This window comes from Cephus cinctus, unplaced genomic scaffold, assembly GCF_000341935.2.
Source record: "Cephus cinctus unplaced genomic scaffold, Ccin1 Ccin1_scaffold0269, whole genome shotgun sequence".
NCBI classification, from domain to species: Eukaryota; Metazoa; Arthropoda; class Insecta; order Hymenoptera; family Cephidae; genus Cephus; species Cephus cinctus.
The window spans coordinates 99,502-123,141 of record NW_014332979.1 but is presented as its reverse complement, the minus strand read 5'-3'; the positions used below and the strand labels follow the sequence as shown (position 1 = coordinate 123,141).

The 23,640-nt window shown below is 33.1% G+C and overlaps 1 protein-coding gene across 3 annotated transcripts in view; it reads left to right on the top strand.

Annotated features, from left to right (window-relative positions):
• LOC107265986 (cGMP-dependent protein kinase, isozyme 2 forms cD4/T1/T3A/T3B) overlaps nt 1–23,193 on the top strand; it is a 52,230-nt gene extending 29,037 nt beyond the window's left edge. For all 3 annotated transcript variants that reach the window (XM_015735991.2, XM_015735993.2, XM_015735994.2), the window contains 8 exons: nt 12,797–13,016; nt 14,131–14,194; nt 14,597–14,769; nt 15,306–15,452; nt 16,305–16,751; nt 18,775–19,074; nt 20,061–20,123; nt 20,348–23,193. In XM_015735991.2, the coding sequence (XP_015591477.1) occupies nt 12,797–13,016; nt 14,131–14,194; nt 14,597–14,769; nt 15,306–15,452; nt 16,305–16,751; nt 18,775–19,074; nt 20,061–20,123; nt 20,348–20,513 (1,580 nt within the window). In that variant the 3' untranslated portion in view covers nt 20,514–23,193. The remainder of the gene's footprint in view (nt 1–12,796; nt 13,017–14,130; nt 14,195–14,596; nt 14,770–15,305; nt 15,453–16,304; nt 16,752–18,774; nt 19,075–20,060; nt 20,124–20,347) is intronic.
• The last annotated feature ends 447 nt before the right edge of the window (nt 23,194–23,640 follow it).

Sequence of the window (23,640 nt, the reverse complement as noted above, 5' to 3'; positions counted from 1 at the left end):
AAGCTAATTTTCAGTTTTCGAAGTCCTGTAAGATTTTGTCCTGAAGGGAGCAAATTTCAATTGAGAGTAATTTAGTGTAAAAGTTCTTGAAAGGAGAATGTCAAATACTCTTTTTCATTTTTAAATACCAGGGAACACGTTTATCTTGAAACACAACCGCATGCGGTTTTACTTTTATAAACGAATAATATTACATTTTTAATTTTTTTTTTTATTCGTGCTTGATTATGATCGCATCATATAAAATCAGTGTTGAAAGGCTTAATCATTTCGTGGATGCAATGCTTCGGAACTGGAAGTGGTGGACATCTGTAAATAGTACTGTTTCATTTAAATCTTGAATTTTTTTTTGAACTTTTAATACAGCATTTGCGGATGAGAATTGTCACATAATTCAATACCTTCTACAAATTATAATGTTATATGGTGTAAGTCATTATCATCTTTAAAGTCATTATTTTTATGAATTACTTCAGATTTTCTTAGTAGAATGAAAAGAAACAGCATATTACACAAAAATTTCAAACAAATTTATGCATCAGTAATATGTCCAAATGAATATTATTATTATAATAATAATTATTATTATTACTGCTATATTACCAAAAATCTTGATACTTAAGTACGACAGCAGAAATGTGTAATTAAAATATAAAACAACTTATGCTTCTACAAGCAATCATAGATATTTTCTAAATAAAATAAATAACTTTAATAAATTCGCAGGTAATTTGCTACTTAGTGAGAGTTCATGAAAGCAATGAAAACCTAGCCAAGGGTCTGTTGTTGATCCGAGAGCAGGAATAGAGTGATGTAAACAGACAGTGATGTAAGGGTTCGATAGATTAGAGTATAGGTTACTGTGGACACTGCAATATTGCGGCATGCAAATAGTCGAAACGTGTGCCGGGGAGAGGAAAAGAGAGAGTGAGAAAGTAAGTGTGGGGCGGGGTAGCAGACAAGAGACCAAATGGGGATGTATTGTATGTGAGTCGTGAATTCTTTGTCCTGTTATGCCGTCACGGCGAGCTGGTCGCCAATGCCCAGCGCGGCTTCGGGTCTTGAAGCTGGACGAGTCAGAGTGCTTGGCTGGCAGGACGGCTGGTCGCAGGCGAACCAACTTCGCTCGGGTTCCTTTGCTCCTTGTTGAGGTCTCAGGTCAGCTATAGCGGGTGTCCTCTTTCTTCGCCCTAGTACACTCCCAGTTACAAAGACACGAACTTCAATGATCGGACCTTCCTCTTCGGACAAGAAACAAACAGGCCACTGATCTTTTGTGTTTCATTACCTTAATGCTTAAGTTAGGCACTTGGTTCTCTGTGAATTTGATGTTTACTCTCTTTATTGGAATTTAAATAATGTTAGTCGTAATGGATATTTCATCAAGTACATGTCTCATCAGCAGTTAGATCGAATTTTCGTTTGGAATTATTTCCAAGCTATTTTCGATTCTATGGTTAAGGAGTAATTTCAACGTAACATTTATCTGGCTCTTTATACTTGCTACATGATATTGCAATGTTCAAATATTCGTGTTTTTATTATTCTTTTTCTTATGCTCGTTTCGTCGTATCTCTTGAAACTTTGTCAATAACATCGGCATCACTTTCGATCTAATTACTTCGCTTGAGAATTTGACATCGTAAGAGAAAATAAAAAATTTTTAGTGACAAACAGGAAATAATGAGGCAACTGATTAATTATCTTTTGTTCTTCTTGATTTTAAACGGACGGCACGTACTCTTACGGCTGTGGTATTTAATATTGAAATTTTTAAAATTAAGTATTCGCGATATTGCAAAACACACGTTGGAAGAAGATCACGTATGGTACACGGAAAATATCAACATGGGACCATGGTGGACTCCATATCGTGCTTCTTCATACAATTTATCTTAAAATGTCTTTTAAAGCGATGGTTGATATGAATGAAATTAAGTATATAACAAATGCTCGTTAATATAAATGGTCACCAAATGGTAATCTTCTCCTTTCTATCATTTTTTACAGATTGAAGCAAACACTTATAAACCAAAGTTATGTTAACAAATTAACGTTCTGTTCAATGAAACTTAAGAAAAAAGAAATGGAAACAGTATTTAAAATTTCTTTGTCATGTTTATAAGCTGAAGCGTTATGCAATTTAATATTTAATCTGGAAGTAAATCTTGTACTAGGAATTTGAAATAGTCAAGAAAACCTTGTCTAGACTTACGACGGTACCTACATGAACTCATAAAAATGCCAGTAAATTAATTGCGTGCAGGCAGTATGTTCGTGACGAATCATTATTTGTTTTTTGTTTTTTTTTTCATTTCCGCAGTGTGTATAAATAAGCCGCAAGTTGAAACATGCAATTCGCTTCCGCCGAATTGTAGATAGTGTACGAAGTCCTTATATGAGGAAGCATTTTTATTTATTTTTTTTAATCTTTGGCTTCCTCATAGATGAATCTTCATTTACTACCGACAATTCAGAGGAAGTAAATTGCAAAATTTAAATCCTTGGCTTCCTCATATAGGGACTTCAAAATTAAAAAATTTGAATATATGGAGAATCAGAACCGTTTTGCCGATCTTCGCCAAATTTGATACATAGATCACAGCTAAATGATGTTCTATACTTTTAGAAAGTTGGAGCTCAATCGGTGAAAGTTGACGGGAGTTATATTGATAAATTTGATTTTTCGAAAAATTCAAAATATAAAATCAAAACTTCTCGATGGATTCGGCCCAAATGCAATACCAACCAACCTTGGACACAAATCTCTTAGTCAAGAACTATTTAGATGATTATCACAAAATTTGCGATCGCTAGAGTGATAACGTCCTGTTTTTGGGAATTTGAAAATGACATAAAATTCGAGCCGCAGCTTGAATTATGACGAAAACTATAGTCAGTGAATGCATTATGGAGCTGGATATGCCTGCAAAATTTGAGGGCTGTAGCTAAAACCGTTCTCGAGTTTGAATTTTGGGAGGCCATTACACACACACATAAATCCGGACATTTTCTCCAAATGTGTTTTGGCACAGATTTGGCACATTCTGAACATGGTGACATGAAGATCTAAAAAAAAAAAGTTTCCACCGTCTTCTAGCTTCCTCTATGAGGAATTAAAAATAAATAAATTTGATCAGGGGAACTTTAAAAGATACCCTTCTGCCATATGCTTGGGACCGACGAGTCATCAGTTAAGTATGAAGTGTGCAAAAGGGAACCGCTGCTCTACAAGGCGAGTCGGAATATTAAACTGGGACAAGAGTGTAAAATGCTCTTCGTAGCGGGCGGTCATAATTGTGTCAGAAGTTATGAAACGAGATAGCAGATAGATATGACTGCTGGTTAACACATCTTCTCATTGAGGATCTTCTTGAGCATGTATATACATATGATGCCTTTACCAAGTATACTTGGTTATGAGAGTATACTCTCACGGCTATTCCTGCTTCATGCCTAGAATCGTCGACTGGCGGGCAACGTGTGGGACTTTCACTGATTGCCTTAATCTACAACTTTCGGCTCAATGTTTTACGACTTCTAATTACCAATTAGTGCTTTCCTAGTAAATTGGTCGATAACGATTGGAACTCGCTTAAAAAATAACGTTTTGGATTTTACGTTCCTTTAGGCCAAATATACATTTCGTCCTACGCTTGGGTTAGCTCTCTTTAGGATGATGATGTAGTCGCTCCACGACTTCAATGTATTTTTCTGACAGATTGATAAGAACGAAGTCTCTAACAAGTTTTGTACACAATTTTTGATAACGAAGTATTCATATGCATAGCTTTGCACTGAAACATCTCTTATTATTTTATTTCAACATACACTGTCGTGATTTTATGCAATTCCACGTGTTATTTGCTAAGGATTGTATTGTTTACAAACTGTCAAAAGAAAAGAAACATTGAACTCGTGGAACGGTTATATCTGTTTAGTTAGTTGAAAGAATGAAGATTTGTCTTATCATTTATTAAATATAGTGATAGTTGCGTATTTCATGAAATATCTCATTTATGAAATTCATGGTGATATTTGTATTAGTGTTTTAATTAACTGGAAGAAAATACGGAACAGGGTTAAGGCTATCATGATTCGAGAGATCATCGTGCGTAGAAATTAACTTATTTTGGTAGGAGAGATAACATTACCCGTTATTATATAACACTACTGTGAACTTATCAATGACTCGTTTCGATCGAATTTCACGAAAATAGCAGAATTTTTTTAACGATTTCATTCTTGGATATTACTGCTGTGTATTCGTGTTCATATTAATCACATCTAGGGTGCATACATTGACCCCTCGAGGGTCGCCCCGAAAGTGAACACTAAATTTTTTAAATGAAATAATGGGCAAATGTTGGATTCTCTTGAAAATAAACTTGCAAAAGCAAAGTTACGAACTTATTCTAAAGAACAAGTAAATCAAGTTCATCTGAAGTTTTTAAATATTGTAAATATTCCTCTAATAATAATAATAATGATCGAATTTAAATAAAAGTGGTAGTTATTATTGCTATATCTAAAAATATACAGGAGAAAAAATATAAATATTCTAACAATTTTTATTCTATGAACTACGGTCGTAGCGTCATTCGTAAAACATCTCTTTCTTCAATTTTTTTTTTTTTTTTTTAAACAGCAGTTAACGATGAATTTCAGTAATCACCGCTTTCTAATCACTCTTACAAATTCCTGGCAGAATTCAAGTTCTCGACTGACATACTGAATAAGTTGAGAAAGTATTCAACTCTCATCGAGCGACAGTCACGACTCTTCACTATCAGCATTGATTAGCAGAAACTGTATACCAAGTGACTTCGAAAAAGTATTAATTTATGCTCGACCCAAGCGCAGCCATGCGGAGTATAGTGGTACTATCCGATCTGATTTTAAAAAGTAAGAGAAGCGCGTGACTCAAGTTCTTATCTTAATGTTTCTCTCCCTCTTTATTCTATATTTGGCAGCAGACCTCTGACCTTCCTTATCACTGCATCGCCAGATCCTAAACGTGTACCCTTTGGATGAGCACTTGCCCGGATTCTATTAATTACAGCTGTCTTTTGGATTTACTAGTTTTAATGTGCTAGACGAGAAGGAATCTAATAAATTAAGAGTTTATTATAACAAACAAGCTCCAATTACCGGAAGGAAACCCACGTACTTTTACGTAGCAGAAGACAAACAACCTGTCGATTCTTATTTCAGTATGGTGTTTACGTGCATCCGGTGCTTGGTCATTCTAATCGTTCCATTCTTTCGTCCTCCGTAATTATGACTTCTCGTAAAAAGAAGTTGCGATATACGTTCTTCTTCAACGATGAAGTAACTTACTATGGAGAAGCGTTAAACACGTGTTCGACGCAATGTACGTCCAAGTAGGATAAGGGGTAGGAAAAATGTGGATGTCAGTTTACGTTTCTCAGAACTCTCAACTGTGTCTTTAGTTGAACTCTTTGAACCCCCTTAGTATCGTCCACGTCGTATATCCAGCTTGTGTTACTTCAGTGCAATTGAGAAAAGTCGACTGGGGCTCAATGTGAAAGTGCTGCTGCCATTATCTTAATGACTCCAAGATTATCTATGTATTTTATTATTATTATTATTCCATGAGAAAATGTTGATTCGATAGAGGATTTCATTCGTACTGACAAAAAAGGAAATACGTGATTTTTAACACTGCTGTTAATTTATTTTATACATGTGGAATATGTATACAGAGGTATCGCGTCAGAAGCGTAAACACTAGTTTTCCCTTATTTTCAAATATATCCTCAAAATATTGACCCTCCTCCAACGAGAAGTCTGAACTAGTTCTAGGTAAAATTCAAATATGTTTCCTGAAGAAAAATGTCTTCCAAGAATGCAAATATATATTTTTCTACCTGCCAAATCGATTACCCAAAAACTCGGCCAGTCAACGTCTTTATAAATTCTTTAAAAGGAAAAGGAAATTACGATTTTTAAGATTTTTATATGCTCCTGGTATTATTACTTTGTGTATGCATGAGACAAAGTAATTAATCGAAATTACTAAAGCTATTGGTATTATAGTTAAGGTCGACGAATACTACTTTCTATTATTCCGTTTTCCATGCTATCTACGATCGTCTACATCATCTGTACACAGAAGAATGTATGCATGCGATTGTTAGAGAGAGTAATGGTTAGTATTTGGAGAAGAATAACTTTTGTTTTAAAATGACAATAATTGTAGTATCAATGAGGTAAACTATTAAAGTTTACGATCGAAATTGTAAACTATGACAGAATTGTTGTCATCGCAACTGGAATTTGTTGTTGTCAAAATTCTAAGACTATTACTGCTGTAATAATTTTTTTCTGCGTATATAATATTCTGCAGTTTACATATTATCTGCGGTTTGAACGTATTTAGGAGGCATCAGCACCATCATAACAATAGTATTCTTATTATACCCTGTACAACGTTCATTGCAAAAATATTAATTACGTAACGTATAATTTTTGAGACAAGTGTAAGGACAGAGATTAATCAATTTTTAATTTTCTTATCACGCTGTTTCAATAACATAGTAAAAAATGAATTACAAAAATTTCAAAATATTCGGTGTAAAATGAGGGTCTCTTAAAAATTTCATTCACTTTCACCACTTAAAAGCTAAGATATCTCAGAAAAGTATATAGCTGTTTTAACGTATGAAGTATATCTGTATAGTGCCATTTTGACTGCTTTAATTTCGTATATCTCTGCAAGTAGACGGTTGATAATACTGAAATTTCGCTCAAAGATGTGTTACATCATACTGAACGACATATAACGACAGTTAAGAATAAATTTAGATTTTTTACATTCGTAGTGTCATTATGTCAATATCCGTTATAATCTTTGATAATGCTATCTATTTGTCACAATTTTTATTTCTTGAATAAGACAATACGCAGAGCTCTTTTAACCCGTCAGCTGACGCGTCACTTCTAGCGTCTCACTCTCGCTGCTACGTCATTCTATAGGTTGAGTCGTGTCGCGTGGTAGAAATGCTCATGCGTATTCTTATGGGTTAGGAACCTTTGAATGGGTCGTTTGTTCTCATAGTTTGTTTCTATAAATTTATTACTTCTAACCATAATCACCTTATGTATGTCTCGTGTGCTACAGATTTTTCTTTTATCAAGGGCAATACATGTTTAATTATAGTGTAACGTCGTACAAATATACATACCTCTGGTAAAATATTTTGTTAACGTTATGATAATACGCAGAGTATGCATAATGTACTGAGTAACATTACGTCACCACGGGAGATTTTAACTCACGGCTATCATTCGTCTATCATAAAAAAATCCATCGTGTTAACTAGAACACCCTGTATATTGAATAGCTTTCAATTTTCAATTTATCTTCGTTTATTTCAATGATTCTGATATATGTGAAAATGATCTTATCATAGTGTCTTAAATCTTTAATTCATATATAAGTAATTTATTGCTGAGTTATCTGCGTGATTGAATCATCTGTGTAATTATGACCGATAAGATTTGTACTTAATGTATATCGATATGTAAAACTTACGGTAATTGAGTACAAAGTAACAGTATTCGATTAATTTTTAATTAAAGATTCTGTCTTTTTTGCATCGTTGTGCGATGTGTCTGTAACTCTTTCTTTTACATTCTTTCATTCATCCGTACTCAGAATTGCTTTTTTGACTTTGCGTGCCCTTTTAATTTTAAATTCTTGCTATAGATATTCGATTAATACCATATTTCGAGTTACAAAATAATTTTTAGTGTTGAACGTGACTCGTGGCTTCTCGTAAAAAGTGACAAATGACGTTGGGGCACCTAAATACGAAAAAGCCTGAAATAAAAATTAATTAAATTTTTCCTTTTTATTTTTTTCCACTTTTGCTATTTCTTTTGTACCTACTTATTAGTTTGTATGACGTTTAAAAATTCTGTTGCCGCACAATAATCATTTGTATTTTGAATTTTAGCACTTATAGTGCTTACAAGGATTGCGTATTTTCAAAGTTCAATTATTTATAATTGTCGAAATCCAAAAACACATGTAAGATTGCAAAGAATTACATGATTTTTCTATCCTGATAAATTTTTGGTACCTGAGAATGATTGCAACTCTTGCCTTTCTTCACTTTTTTGGACTCAAGTTTGCTTAGTCATCCGTAACACGTAGATTAAGTAACCCGTGCATGAAGAAAACGTTACACATTCTTGCCCAACTGTCTTACCTAATCTTGGAAAAATTCAAGCCAGCTATGAGATAAACATTGAAAATTATTTTGACAATTCTCTCATTCAAAGATTTCTTCGTATCTTTGTTATATGTGCTGTAACGAAAATGAATTTTTGTTAGTAGGGTTCTGGGCTCGAATCCCGGCTTGGACGCCCCGCATTTCTCCTGGTTCATCCCTTGAAAATAACCCACCCTACGGGTGCAAATAGATTGATGACCTGATTTTTTAATTAAATCGTATTTTGTTTTACACTTTTTGTCTCACATTTTGTTTTGTTAAATAATATAGGCCGACTTATCGCGTTATCTTTTTTTAAATATATTTTTAAAATTCTACTGATATTTAAATGTTACAATCTCTATCAGAATTTGCAACGCTCACTAATAACTTACTCAACGCACATACAGTAACGTGCAAAAGTATTTAGCAAAATTCAATTATACATTGTATGGCCTTTGGGCAAAGACTTTTATATGTGAGTGTATGTAAACTTTTTAATTTTTATTTTTTGGCAGTCTACCAGATATTATTTAATGTCTGGGTTTTGAAGAATTTAAAAAAACTAATGTGCGTTATAATAACTCGTTACGTCTATTGATCGAGGTAGAGCTGTAGTTGAAGTTTGTGTACATTCAGATGATTCTCCAAAAGCAAAATCTATGGAAAGTAAAATTTCCATGACTGAATATCTCAATTACCGTATTCGTCAAACTTAAAGTCTTCGAAAAAAATGCACTTTTTGAGGTGCTCTTTGAATAGTTATCAACAATTTTGAGTCTACACAGTTTAAGAAAATGCTTGTCGACTGTCGCGATGACAGCTATGTTAATTTCGGTTGTCTGTTAAATCACTGTATTTCGTTTTGTATTTTTTTTTTTTCAAGGATTAGTTGTCAAATTAAGTTCCATTCAAATCCACCGAGATCTTAATAAAATACTTTAATCCGGACATGCAAGTTTATTAATAGTAGTTTTCACGCATTCATAACGTAGTAAGGAGATTTTCTCGTTTCGAACGTTGCCTGTCCACGTACATAGATCAATCACGATTTCCCCTTTACTTATGTATAAACGCGTACTTCATTTTTGTAATGGCTACTCCACCAAGAAGAACGCAACCCACATTGACGCAAGGAACTAAACGGAATTATTGGAGTCACGCTCAGCTAATCACAACCTTACAGTACATACGGTTATACGGTATTACGCTTTTCTCCGTGAAATAGACTTTGAAACAGCTACTGGAGGCAATCAGGTTGAACCTGTGAATTACAAATGACCTAAAAATGTCAGCAGCGTCATTGGAAACAATATATCCGTAATTACGTATCGCAATACATAACTGGGTCTTAGAATTATCATTGGAAGCACTTCAAAATGTATATTAGTTCTTTTATTTTCTATATAACTGTGTTAAGGTTGTTGACAGGATAAGTAAAAATGTCAAATTTTTTGTTACCCCAAGGATTAGATTATGCAATCATATTCCAGGGTGACAAATTGATGAAAAGTCACGAAAAATATTAGGGAAATCGTAAAGAAAATCAGCTGCGAGCAACAAAGACGAAACGTGGAAAAATCGAATGCAAAAGAATCTGATTCGACGAGCACGCGTAGGGCATGCGTATTCTTTTTATTCACGTGGAATATACAATTTATCACATATTTTATATAATTTCCATCCTAACCTCAAAGAAAAAGATGAATCGGCATGGCTGCGAGATACCACGAGACTTCACGGCGATCTACAGGTATCACGTGGTTCCAATTTCGAGACACAAATATTCGAAGCTTCGACACGACGTAGCCAGATTTCGTTCTTTTATATATAATCTTCAAAAGTATATAATATATATTATTTATTCGTTGCAATTAAATTTTAGATAATCGTAATTATTGTAATAGTACGTTGGTAGCGATGACGTCATACAATGGAAAACCATATGAGCCACCCCTCTTATCTTTATCCCCACAACTCGATCGTCAACCTTAAGCGAATCGTATACAATTTTTGATACGTTCGAGTGTGCATAAAGATCCATGTTCTTACACGGTCTCGGATATTACATAAGATATACTCAGACATGATTTACACAGTCGCGTTTCATTAATTCTTATAATATCGAATTCGCGATTGAAATTTATTAAAAATTTATCTTAATCGTTAACAATATTATTTTAATAAAAATAATTGCCAATTTCACGAAGATTTCATAGATCTTACTTGATAGGCACTTTACCTGAAAGTATAAATGAACGTCTTCGACCCTGACATTTCAGAAATAGACGATTTATGAGTATGAATTAATAATGATATATTATAATTCAATATAGATATAATTAAAGTAGATAGATGAATTATATAATGATACATGATTTATCATTATGCATCTTCGAATGAAATCGAATTTAACCTCGGGGAACATTTTACAAATTATTTTTCAACTGACAACACCATTAGATAGAAAATACTGGCATATCGGTTAGTAACAGACAAAGTGGTCTTATATCAATTCTTATGATTGCATTTAGTCAGAAATTAATAACAGTTCAGTATTACGTGTACACCATCTTCAGTATTGATCTTCAGTTCTTATTTTTTCTTAAGAAAACTTTTTGTTGCGTTTAATTATTTTTTCATTTATCGAATATTAATGCAAAATAAAAAAAACGCGTTATACACTACATATAGATCTAGGAGAATACACTTTATCACATCGCTCTACCTTATACGATAAACAGTCGTATGTTATCATCTCTGTAGTTTCTTAAGATAGATATTTATTTCAGTATATTTTTTGTTAATGCAAATAATTGAGATTACGATATTGCTGGATGTTTGTTTCATCGATTAATAGTCAAAGTAGCTACTGTCCAGGCGTCAGCTGATGGTTGTCTCCGGAAACTGAAAGATCTTCCATTTATTTTCTTTGGCTGGGAGGGACAAAGTCTGTTTGCAACTAGGTGGCTAATTTGAACGTTCGCTTCTTAGGAAATTTTGTCTATTTTATTTATAGCATGAACCTCCCTGATATTCTATAATATTTCGATGCATATGGCCATACAATTTTACATTGTAAAAATACATTGAGTATGTCTCGATTTTACCACGGTGTGCAAATCAAGGTTATTATAGACAGTTTTGTTGTCAAATTTATTAATTTGGATTTTTTGGTTTTACCCTTCGGTGGTTACGTTAGGTGTCTTATAATAACTCTGCTTTGTATTCTGCGATACAATCGCGCTATGTTTGGAGTGAATTCGAATTTCAATAATTAATTATAGCATAAAGGTGTATAATAGTTGGAAAGCTCTTATGCTTCTAATGTCCTTATTCTATACGCCTGCGTGAATACACACGTGAAATTATCTAGCTGCAGCCTTAAAAATACCTTTACTTAAATTTATTTTAAGTCAACGAACTTCTTTTATTATACAATTTATATACTGATACTAATAGTTTTGTCTTACTTTATGAAAGATATGCTATGTCGATTCCATATTCGAAAAACAGTTTTATTCTATGCACCACGTGCAGATGGCTAAGCCATATTATGCAAATTATATAATTCAGGATAAATAATAGAAAATAGGACGAAAATCATAGCCCAAACAAATATTTTGCTTTTCTTTTTCCAGTATGTACTACTATGCGAATATCATTTATAGAATGTATCAACTTATCACTTAGATATTTTCTATGTATATTGTGGTATTGTATGGCTTTTTCTAATAATTCCAAAAAGTAATGATTTGATTTGCATTGTCAATGATATCATGTAACGTATGGAATGAATGGTTAAAATCAGATAAAACATGATCATCATGAACTTTCCGCTACGCGTTGTCCTTTCAGAAACGGTCTTTATGAATATCATGCAACTCAAATGACATTCACTATTCGCAGTTTGTCGAATGAAGAATCTGAAATGTCAAGTGGCGAAGGTTGAACTGGTATATCTTGATAATTTACTGTTACTTCGTAATAGTTTATTAATGCTTATACGAGTTCTCGATTCATCTATTAATAGTATATTGGAATGAATTTTTCAAATGTGCATCAGCAAACTAAATTAACATTAATGAAGTGGAAGTAATCGTAACCAAAAATGTAAATTCAAATTATCGCGCGCGTCATTGAAATCTATTTAAAAGTCAGTTGAAAGCTCAGTGCAGAATATTGAGTTCAATTATTCTTATATAAAACCTTTCATGCTGGTTAAGATTAGACGAACTGCTTCGACCTTGAACGTAGCTACTTTGAAATTTCGTAAAAATATTTTATTCAATATAATATATTCTTACGAACAAAAAATACCTTACTCATGGCATTTTTCTGGCTGTCTCTTATGTCAATTTTATTTTTTCTTTATCTTAGCTGTTCGGCTAAAATCTCTCATATCGGTAAATTACATATCAGTAGTAATGCTAACTTTCGGACGATTCAAAAGAGATTTCTCACGATGATGTTATAAATGTTATGTATAATCAGTTGTAATTAACAAATGTATTATTTACACTTTTCGTAACATTTTTCTCCTTATTTTGAAACAGAGGGCAAGGTGGAAGTTTCGAGAGATGGAAAATACCTGAGTACCCTAGCACCTGGAAAAGTACTTGGTGAATTGGCCATCCTCTATAACTGCAAGAGAACAGCAACCATAACGGCAGCGACGGATTGCCAATTATGGGCAATAGATAGACAATGTTTCCAAACGATTATGATGAGAACTGGCCTCTCTAGACAGGCGGAATACACCGACTTCTTAAAAAGGTATGATATTCGTCTGAGCTTGTAATCCAAGTACGGCATCTTTAACGTACTCATATTTTTATTTAAAAAAAAATCGTTTACTTCGTTTTTAACAGAATTCAATCATATGTGACTCGCTGTTTCATTGACACGAAAAATATTAAGCCTCTACGGACAGTTAGATAGACTTGGGCCGCCAAGTGATTTTGGATGAATTTAGTTCCATGCAATGAATTATTCATGATTCGATACTCATTTATATAGGTAATGTTATTAGAACAGAGTAAATAATTAAATTGTGTAAGTATAGGTATCACGTGTCAATTAATGAGAAATTTGCTGTGATCCGTGTTATGTCCTGTGGTGGAGGAAAAACTGAAAGAAAAAGTTCGTTGGAGCTTACCTCTTAAAAAGCCATTAAAAAGAGTTGGTACTGAAATAGTATGGAGAGTTATAGACTCCATTATTTGGGAAACGACGGTGCCACAAGGTCTGGCACGGTAAATTGACAAGCCAGAAATAATAAATCGAGGACGCTCCACTTTCTTTCAACGGGGTTGAGCCAGCTGTATAAATAGACGGGATGATCAACGGCATCGTCGCCTTGACGTTTACTCATTTTTCTATTTTCTCAGTATTCCTTCATTTTGCGTCTTGAGAATCTTGCGCCTGAACTTGAATTATCCGCACATGGAAATAGCATCAGTATCAGTTTGTCATGTTAAAATCTTACGTATTTCTGCGGTATAATTATATATAAGGTATTGAAAAATTGTGCGAAAAAAATGGTTCATTTTTTTTTTTTTTTTTCGGCAAATTGTTAAATTCGGTGTAATTTGTAGACTGTAAATGACATTTCTCAGTAGCAATTCAATATTTCAAAGATAGAGAAAAAATCGGTCAGTAAAGATACATAGTTTGGTCGTCCATAATTAGATAGTCATTAGCAGACTGAATGACAACGCAAAGTGATGATGTATAACCAGTCAAAAATAGAGGTAAAGGAACTTTTCCAAAACTGACGTAACGATTCGTATAGCTCGGTAAAAAGTGTATAAGAATATATAATAAGATCATTATTACCGGTCATTTTTATAATAACAATATGATAAATTGTCATTTATCTTTGTTACAGTGTTCCTATTTTCAAGAATTTACCAGAGGAAACGCTTATCAAAATATCTGACGTTTTGGAAGAGGTACGAAATTTTCATAATTACCATTATTATAGTTATAAGCGTGCTAAATTATTATTCAATAAATAAGTATGCAAGTGACAAATATTTATTAAGCAAAATTCATTAAGAAAACGATCGAGATACTTTGCCGGTTATCTGCCAGCACGTGCACATATTATGGAATTAAAGTTTCCTTTTATTTTCCGCTTATAGATTATTAATGTCTGCCAGAACTTATAGATATCGTATATAAGTTTTAAATTTCTTGGGAAATTCATATTTCCATCGAAGCGCGTGTTAAAAATTTCATGATCATAAATTATAATACTTTCAGTTATTTCGCATTAATCTCACGCTTCGATATATGTATTTTTCACCAATGTTTAGCATTATTATGTATTTTTTTTGTATTTACTTTCTTAGACATTCTACAACAATGGTGACTATATAATTAGACAAGGCGCACGGGGCGATACCTTCTTCATCATTAGTCGAGGCCAAGTACGTGTGACCATTAAGCAGCCTGACACAACTGAAGAAAAGTACATTAGAACATTGAGCAAAGGCGACTTCTTTGGTGAAAAAGCGTTGCAAGGGTAAGTATTTCAAAAATATTTTTTAAATTTTCATATTACAAATGCTATAAGTCATACATTTTATCCCTTAATATTATAATACTAAAATTCGTACAACTTGAGAATTTTCACTTTTAAAGCCGATTTATATGAAGGATCGTTCAAATTATTTATTTCGAATCGACCTTAAAATTTCTTGAGTAATAATTTATCCAACGATGGTGTTAAATTATTTATGTGACGCGCGATATACTGTAAAGAGCGTGTTCATGGATTTTTGAACTCCGCGTGCGCGTGTTTAAAAAATTGTTCCTTCAACGAGTTCACGTATACAGGATACAACTGGAACTATTGGATATTCATATACTTTAGGTATATGTTCATATTGTTAAAGATTGAGATTATTAAAAATATATCCATTTTCAAAATTCACTGTTTGAAATAGTACAAACTTAAGAATTATTTTCACTCGAGAACAGCAATGAGTGGAGTTCCGTACAAGACTTAAAAATTGTTTTACAGTTGCAATAAATATTAACAGACTGGTTGATTTTCAGGGATGATCTAAGAACAGCCAATATTGTCGCGGATGATCCTGATGGTGTAAGCTGTCTTGTAATTGATCGAGAAACATTCAACCAATTGATTTCATCCCTCGACGAGATTCGAACGCGATACAAGGATGAACTTGTAGAGCGCAGAAGGTGCTTTATCCATATATTTATTATTCAAACATTTCAGATGAAAAATGAATTACTGTAGTCACTGAGGAAATATTAACAAAGAGGAACCAGCTCTTGTGTATATCATGTTTCAAACGAAATGCATGGCATTGCGAGTACCTCCAGAAATTCTTTACTGGCTCCAGTATACATGTTTTTTGTGCCAACTGTGTCCAGTAGCAATCAGACACAAGGTCCAACATGGCTAACCCTCTTTATTAGTATTTCCTTGGTGCTATGGTGCAGGAAGATCGTTAACCGTTGTTTGAAAAATTAGTCATACTAACCTAACTATTAATATATGATCTCATCAACGTGAAACTGCAGTCATCGTTAAATCAATAATTAAATTGTTTCACGCCTTACTCAAGGATTGGAGTTTGCTCAACTAACAGTAAGTTGAAGGTAGCGGCATGACTAAACAACTGCATGGTTCTACGTTTCTATTAAACTAGATGTGTCTTGAAGAAAAAATAAAATCGAATTAACTTTCTTTCATTACACCGTGCAAGAAGCGTTTAAAAAGATTACCAACTTGTACAATTTCTCTTTCATGCAAGACATTCCCGTAAATCTGTCTAATAAGATAACATTGATATTCAGCCTTGTGTACGATGGTACCAGACTTATAAATAGCAGCACTTGCACTTTCTCCTTTCCCGTATAGATTGTATAGAATTCGCCGTCTAATATGAAGAGCCTTCCCACGATCTTCTTCCTCCTAGAACCGTTATAGCTTTGAATACTTTTTGGTCTATGTATAGTGCTGTTTAGATTATAAATCTTTTTCGGGAGGATCGTTTGAAGTACTTATCATTAAATATTTTTTATCAGGCTCAACGAGGAATTCAGGGATCTTAGACTTCAGGATCTTCGTCCTTTGGCAACTCTCGGCGTGGGTGGATTTGGTCGAGTTGAGCTCGTTCAAATAGCTGGTGATAACAGCAGATCATTTGCACTGAAACAAATGAAAAAGTCCCAGATTGTGGAAACCAGACAACAACAGCACATTATGTCCGAGAAGAGAATAATGGGCGAGGCCGACTGTGACTTTGTCGTGAAACTCTTCAAGACCTTCAAGGACCGGAAATATTTATATATGCTCATGGAAGCGTGTCTTGGTGGAGAATTGTGGACGGTCCTTAGGGACAAGGGTCACTTTGATGACAGCACTACCAGATTCTATACGGCCTGTGTTGTGGAAGCTTTCGACTATCTTCACTCAAGAAACATTATATATAGGGATCTCAAACCAGAAAATCTTTTATTAGACAGTCAAGGGTTTGTATTCCATAATGTTTTATTATATATCTATTTTTTTTATCATAGTAATAATAAATGATAATGTACATAGCCATCAGTCGGCATCAGTTTCAAGTACGACGCTCCTTTATATTATAGACTATATAAAGATGTGCCCACAAACTGGAACTCATGTCGAAAGCCTAATATATGTTTTCGAAGCCTATGGCATCTAATCCACTTTTGAGTGCTAGTAATAGACTTTATAGTAATTTCCTTTGCCAATAGGGTTGTTCGTAAACTTGATCTGAACGCATTTTGACCTCTTAAAAAAGAGATAACTATAATAGTTTAAATTATTACTGCGAGGAAAAAACAAATAGCTCTGAGTACGTTCCTAATATCTTTACGAGTAGTCTCAATAATACGCAGCAAGTGACCGTTGTATTAAAATGAGAAAGCAATGAAGAATCATCGTTGTCATCTTCTACTGACAGATATATTTTGCATTGTTTGAATCGTTTATCAAGGTGTTTTATGTTTAAAGTCAAGTAATACTATTAAGATTATTTTCAAATTGTGGAATATTCCATTTGATGAGAATTTCCTTTATTAGAGTCTTTGGTTTTGTCATATGCCATTAAATTGGTGATTCATATTATAATTTAAATTTAAGATATGGAAACGTTAACGAATATATGTACTAATATGATCTGATTTCACTCCTAATTTGAGTTCAGCTGAAGCTCTACGAGCATTTGAATCAACCCGCATCTCAGTTTCTCAATTTCACTGTTGCGTCATTCTATAGGTTGAGTCGTATTGCATGAGAGAATGTTGCCTGGGTTAATAGCTTACGAGTTCTCTAGAATATTACGCTAAATTTCTACCATTATGGATTTAAACTCAGTTAACTAGTATCGTGTATGGTTTAATAGAAATAGATTAATGTCATTGATTAATTCTGTTTAAACGGTACATGTGAAAACGTAGCAAAGTGATCCAAAGGTCTTCAAGATACACAATGGAACAGACCTATTGTTGGTTCGCAAGGTACAGAGAGCCAGATTAGATCACGCATATATGACCCCGTGACACACAGGAATCTACACGAGCAACATTTTACATGCAGCAAATGTATTAATCATATATACATATAACAAATCCTATCACTCAGAACAATTGTCAAAATTCAATCTGGTAATGGGCCCGATCGAACTGACTTTCGGCGTGAGTGCCCATTGTCCATTAAAGCTTATTGATCTCTATCATATGCAAAATACATAATATGTTGGTTACGCGAAGACGCGTATTCATCATAAATTTCTCAACGTGAAGCCGATAGAATTAAAATACAAAATATTCAATTTATTTAATGTAACCGAAAAACGACACATTATATTTTTATGTACACAGATCCATCTGTTTATCTTTTCATATTTCGAAAATCATCTTTAAAAAATGAGTATTCACTGTTGTACGTATGTCAATCTTTCACTTAGATTAGGAAAGTGATTGATCATTTTTCTTCAATTCAATCCAGATAATATAATAAGGAGCAAAAGTACCTATTTGTTTAATAAGAAGGTCGAAGTAAAATGAACTGTAAAGTTATTTGTTAATTATTATTATCTAAACATGTCTGGTGTTATATTACACTCAAACTCTAATATGAATAAATATTAATTATCGTGTTTGGATTTAAAAAAAATGAAACTAGACATGTATTGTTAATTTTACTTTGGCTTTCTTATTGTACGAATATTGTTATCCTCGGCTGTAAATATTTTTTATTACAGTTTGTGGGTTACACAAGAGCTTTCACAATAACGTTGTTCCGCTGTGTATAAGTCTATTCAGTCATTCTGGATAATTGATCACAGACTCCTGGACCCTCATTGTAACTTTCACCTCATTGAGATATCGTACCTTTCTCATCTCTTCTACATTCTTGGGAAGATTCCTATTTCTTTTTCACTGCTTATAACTTTCTATTTAGCTTCACGACTCTGTATGCAATCTGTCAGTAAGTAAATATAATTATGGCTTTATCATTCCTCAGATACGTCAAACTGGTGGACTTTGGTTTTGCGAAACGACTAGATCACGGAAGGAAAACGTGGACGTTCTGTGGAACACCGGAATATGTGGCACCCGAAGTGATATTGAACAGAGGACACGATATTAGTGCTGATTACTGGTCTCTAGGTGTATTGATGTTTGAACTGCTTACTGGTACACCTCCGTTCACGGGAGCTGATCCCATGAAGACATACAATATTATTTTGAAAGGAATTGACGCTATCGAATTTCCTAGATCGATTACGCGTAACGCAACGGCACTAATTAAAAAACTATGCAGGTACAGGTCATAATTACCTTAATTAATAATACGCTTTTGGTCAACGAATGACATTCAATAGGCAGGGACTTCAATAACTCAAGGACGACCATTATTTAGGATAGCTTCAAATATTAATAGTAAACTACATGATGTTTATTAATGACCAAAAACGTGTTTTGAATCCCTCTAGTTCTTCGCATCTTGAATACTTCACGGTTTGCATGTTATAACTGAATAATGTGGTTACAGATTCACATTAAAAATTTAGCGTGATGAATCTATTAGCATTTTGTTAAAATTTGTCTTTGGCGACATTTGTATACATGCTCATGTTCAATTATAGTCCCATATTGCTTTTGTCTGATTTTACTAGACTGCAGTAATTTGCCATTTAATTATTGACAATCAGTACCATATTTCAGCACTTGCAATAAGTCATAATACAGAGTAAATTAAACAATTAGTACTCAGTGAGTTTCAACGCGATAAATACTATAGTCGGTCCATAAGTTCAATTTCTTTCTTTGACGGTTCACAATAATGCAATCTTCAGCAAATCATACATGGCATTTCATAAAATCATGGATATACATGCTAAATTAGAAAAATTAAATATATTTTAGTGTAAAACTATGCATTTGTATATTTTGTAAAAAAAATGTATAGGGTGTATGGCCCAATTATCGTCCATATACCCGTAATCGTCAGTGTGTGCTTTGATTAGAGCAAAATCTACAGTATTATAATTTATAACACAACTGATGATTACTGGTATGTATGTATGTACATGGCCGATGACTGGGCCATCCACCTTACAGAACCACTAGAGATTTCATTGTTTCCGATCTGTCAGAAACATACATTGGCCTCAACTGAACCTCATGGACCGACTATATATGTGTGTTATTTATGAGCATTCGTCAATATGCGTATAAATATATGAAATTACGAATATGGAACATACTTAAGCTATATTTTCAACTTGACATATTAATTGTTATCAGGGATAACCCTGCAGAGCGTCTAGGCTACCAAAAAGGCGGTATTAGCGAAATTCAAAAACACAAGTGAGTATATATACACTAATTTAAAAAATCACATCATTCGACATTATACTAATACAAAAGTGGCCACATTAATATTCTGAATTACGCACTACAAAAACAATATTAAATATACTAAATATTTAATTTAATTTTCTGCACACGCCATAACTGAAGAAAAGATAAGCTTTAAGATAAATTTATGAAATTTTTATTTAACAATTGTTAAATATCTTTGTATATTTCAGATGGTTTGATGGTTTCAATTGGGAAGGTTTGAGGTTGCGAACATTGGAACCTCCTATAAAACCTCGCGTTCAAAATGCAATAGACACTACCAACTTTGACGAGTATCCACCAGATTCTGACCCACCGCCTCCAGACGACATTTCTGGCTGGGATAATGATTTTTAAATACTTCAGAGGAGTAAACGGGCCCCTCTGCTCTTCACATCCTGTATCATCATGAGCACCAACCACGTGGCGGCAGAGTTCTATTTTTTTTATAATTATTCTTAATCGTTGACTACTCGGCCACACGAGCGCACGATTTGGAAACCGAAAGAATTTTCTTTGACTGAGCCTGCTATCAAAAGTTTCCAAGGGTTACAGTTACTGGACCCTTGATTCGCGACACTCTTGCGACTTACGGGATCTCAGCTTGATGTGAGAGATTCGTCACGGTTACCAATCAGTTTTCGGGTCGAATCATGAAATTATCTCGATTGTCTCGAGGATAGTTCTAAATATGTCACATGGACTCAGATTTGTGTCTTGTTAGAACGTTACCTTTTCATGATAACGATCGAAGGACGCATGCAATATAATAATTACCAATATGTGATTGGAACAAATTAATTTTGCATGTGAATATCACTTGCTTCTGCAACAGTCATTTTAAGGTTATATAAATACATACATTTCAAGTTCAAGTCGTAGACTTATGAAAATATTTACAACGGATCGCCAGAAATTTGTTCCTTAAGAAAAATTGCAAGTGGAATGTGAGCGTGGAAAATAATAATGAAGAGGGCTGCATGAGATGCTGATCTTTTTCTATTTTTTTTTTCATTTTGTGCGCTTTAGATGCCAAAACAAAATTCATTATTTGAACCATTATATCAAAATACGATGTTGAATCTACTGTGTAACAAGTGTCTTTTATAAGATAGAAAAACATCAGCGTACAATATGTCCTCACAATTTCACGGTGTGCTCTGTTATTAAAAGTTTTTTTGGCCGCGAGAGGGGGGGGGGATTTCATTACTTATATGTTTGCACTGAAAGGACAACTCTATCCACCCAGACTACTCATTTATTTACATTGCATAAGATGTTTTGGACGATGATAAATGAGAACCATTCTTGAGATAGATTTTAAACATGTCTAATAAAAGATACATTTAAAATAGAATGGATAAGGTCTAAGAGAAAGTAAAATTCTTAAAACATATTTCTGATACGGTTATAAATATAATTCAAAACAAAGTTTTGAATTATCTTCGTCTGTAAATGCCCATACAGTTTTCACGTTTATATTGTCGATTATGCACACTTTTGTGTTGTTATACATCTATAACGATCCATTTGGAAGTCCGTTATATATGTATAACTTGTTGTGTCAGTAATCACAGTTTTTAATTTATCTGTTAACTTACTGTTGCTTTTAATTCTATGTATCAAAGTTCCACTGTTGTAATTTGCATCGTTCGACTATTAGCAAGGTTAGATATAATTTGGATGTAATCTGTATGTAGAAAACCTGTTATCTTTAACTATCACAAAACTCTTACAAATTTCATGTAAAAAAAAGTATTTATATACATAATAGTTGCCGAATTTGAAGTATTTTACAAATTGGCCGTCATGAAATGACAAAGATTTGATAATCACGGCAACTTTTAAAAAAGTTAAGAAATCGAGTTGAACAACTGTCTTTGTAAACATGATACGTAATGACGCGATTGTGAGCTACAAGTCAGTGCGTCAAGTGCCATTATAATTTGTAATTACCAATGATAGAAGACGTGCGTTTGAAGGGAAAGAAACTTAGAGAAAGCCAGCTCAGATAACATGTAAAACTTCTTGCCATTCGCTCCTCGAGGTATCGTTATGAGAAAAAAATCTCACAGGCAAATAATGTTTATAAAAATCATGTCCAATCAGATCGTCTAAATGAATTGTTGTTTGATTCGTTTTATAGTTTATTATAATAATTTTATTTTCATGCAATTATACAAAAAATTCAACCATGTAAATAAATATTATAAATATAACACAGTTATGAATTATATTGTGTATCTATATTAAATAAAGTTTTAATAGTAGATTGTATAGTGTTACGTAAATCCTTCCGTATTGTATAGCGGTTATTCTACAATTATTTGACATCACTAGTTAGCAAATGCAAAATAATGTACAATTATCACGTGCATTTATTTATCCCTTTCATGATTGGGATTTGTTATCTTAGTAATAAATATTGAGTCATCTTTTTCAGACTGTATATTTAAAGTCGTAAAGTTTAAGATATTCAAGATTTATAATAAAATTAATTGCAATAAAAGTACGATATATTAGAAGTGTCCGTTCGTATATTTTGCATCCTGATTTAATTCTCTAAGTTACTCATAAAAAGGTATGCTCATTATGGATATTTAAATTGCATATTTAAATCAACAAATTTTAACCTTTACTTCGTACTGCCGATCTGAAAAATCGCTATTGTAACGTATTTGATACTTTATAAAGCCATAGTTAAGACAAACAAAAGTGTTCATGAATTCTGTCAAATAAACAAATTGCACCAAGTTACAACGGTAGAATGAACTTTTCTTTTATGCCAAATAATTGTGTAATTATATAATGAATACATACTTTGCGATTACACAATTGCAATAAGAGTGGAGTTCGAATAGCAGTCTGAGAGACCGGTAGTAGGCTCAATGTGATTTTTGTGGACGGTAAGGAGTAAAGGTTAATTAAAATTTTCCATTTTTAGAAATAAATAATAAAGCAATAACTATAGACGTATTTAAGAAGCTGTTTTTATAAAATTTTGTATGAATAAAAAATGTATTTATTAAATCGTTAATACTAGATATACTAAATACGAAAAACCTTATTCTGCATAATAGTTTGTATTTACAAAAATTAGAGAGAACTGTACTATATTACAATTTAAATGCTGATACGACTACGGTTATTTAGAAAACATTGTTATTAAAAGCCATTCTACAATGCAATATAATAAGAAATAAGCAATAAGATCTTCATTTGATATTTACGTAATTCCATTGGATCCTCCAATCAAGAAGGAGAAAATCGTTTTTACCTGTCATTATCTGTCAATATATAAATATAAAAAAAAAATGTGTATGCGTTTATTCATACAGATAAGTAAATCATTACTTCATTTTTAAAGTCACAATGACTTTTATCGTAGAGAAATTTCATTTCTCTAACGATATTGATAATGACCTCGTCTATATAGCTGGTAATGACAGGTGACAGGTAATGACATTTGAGCCGCTCAGTGCAC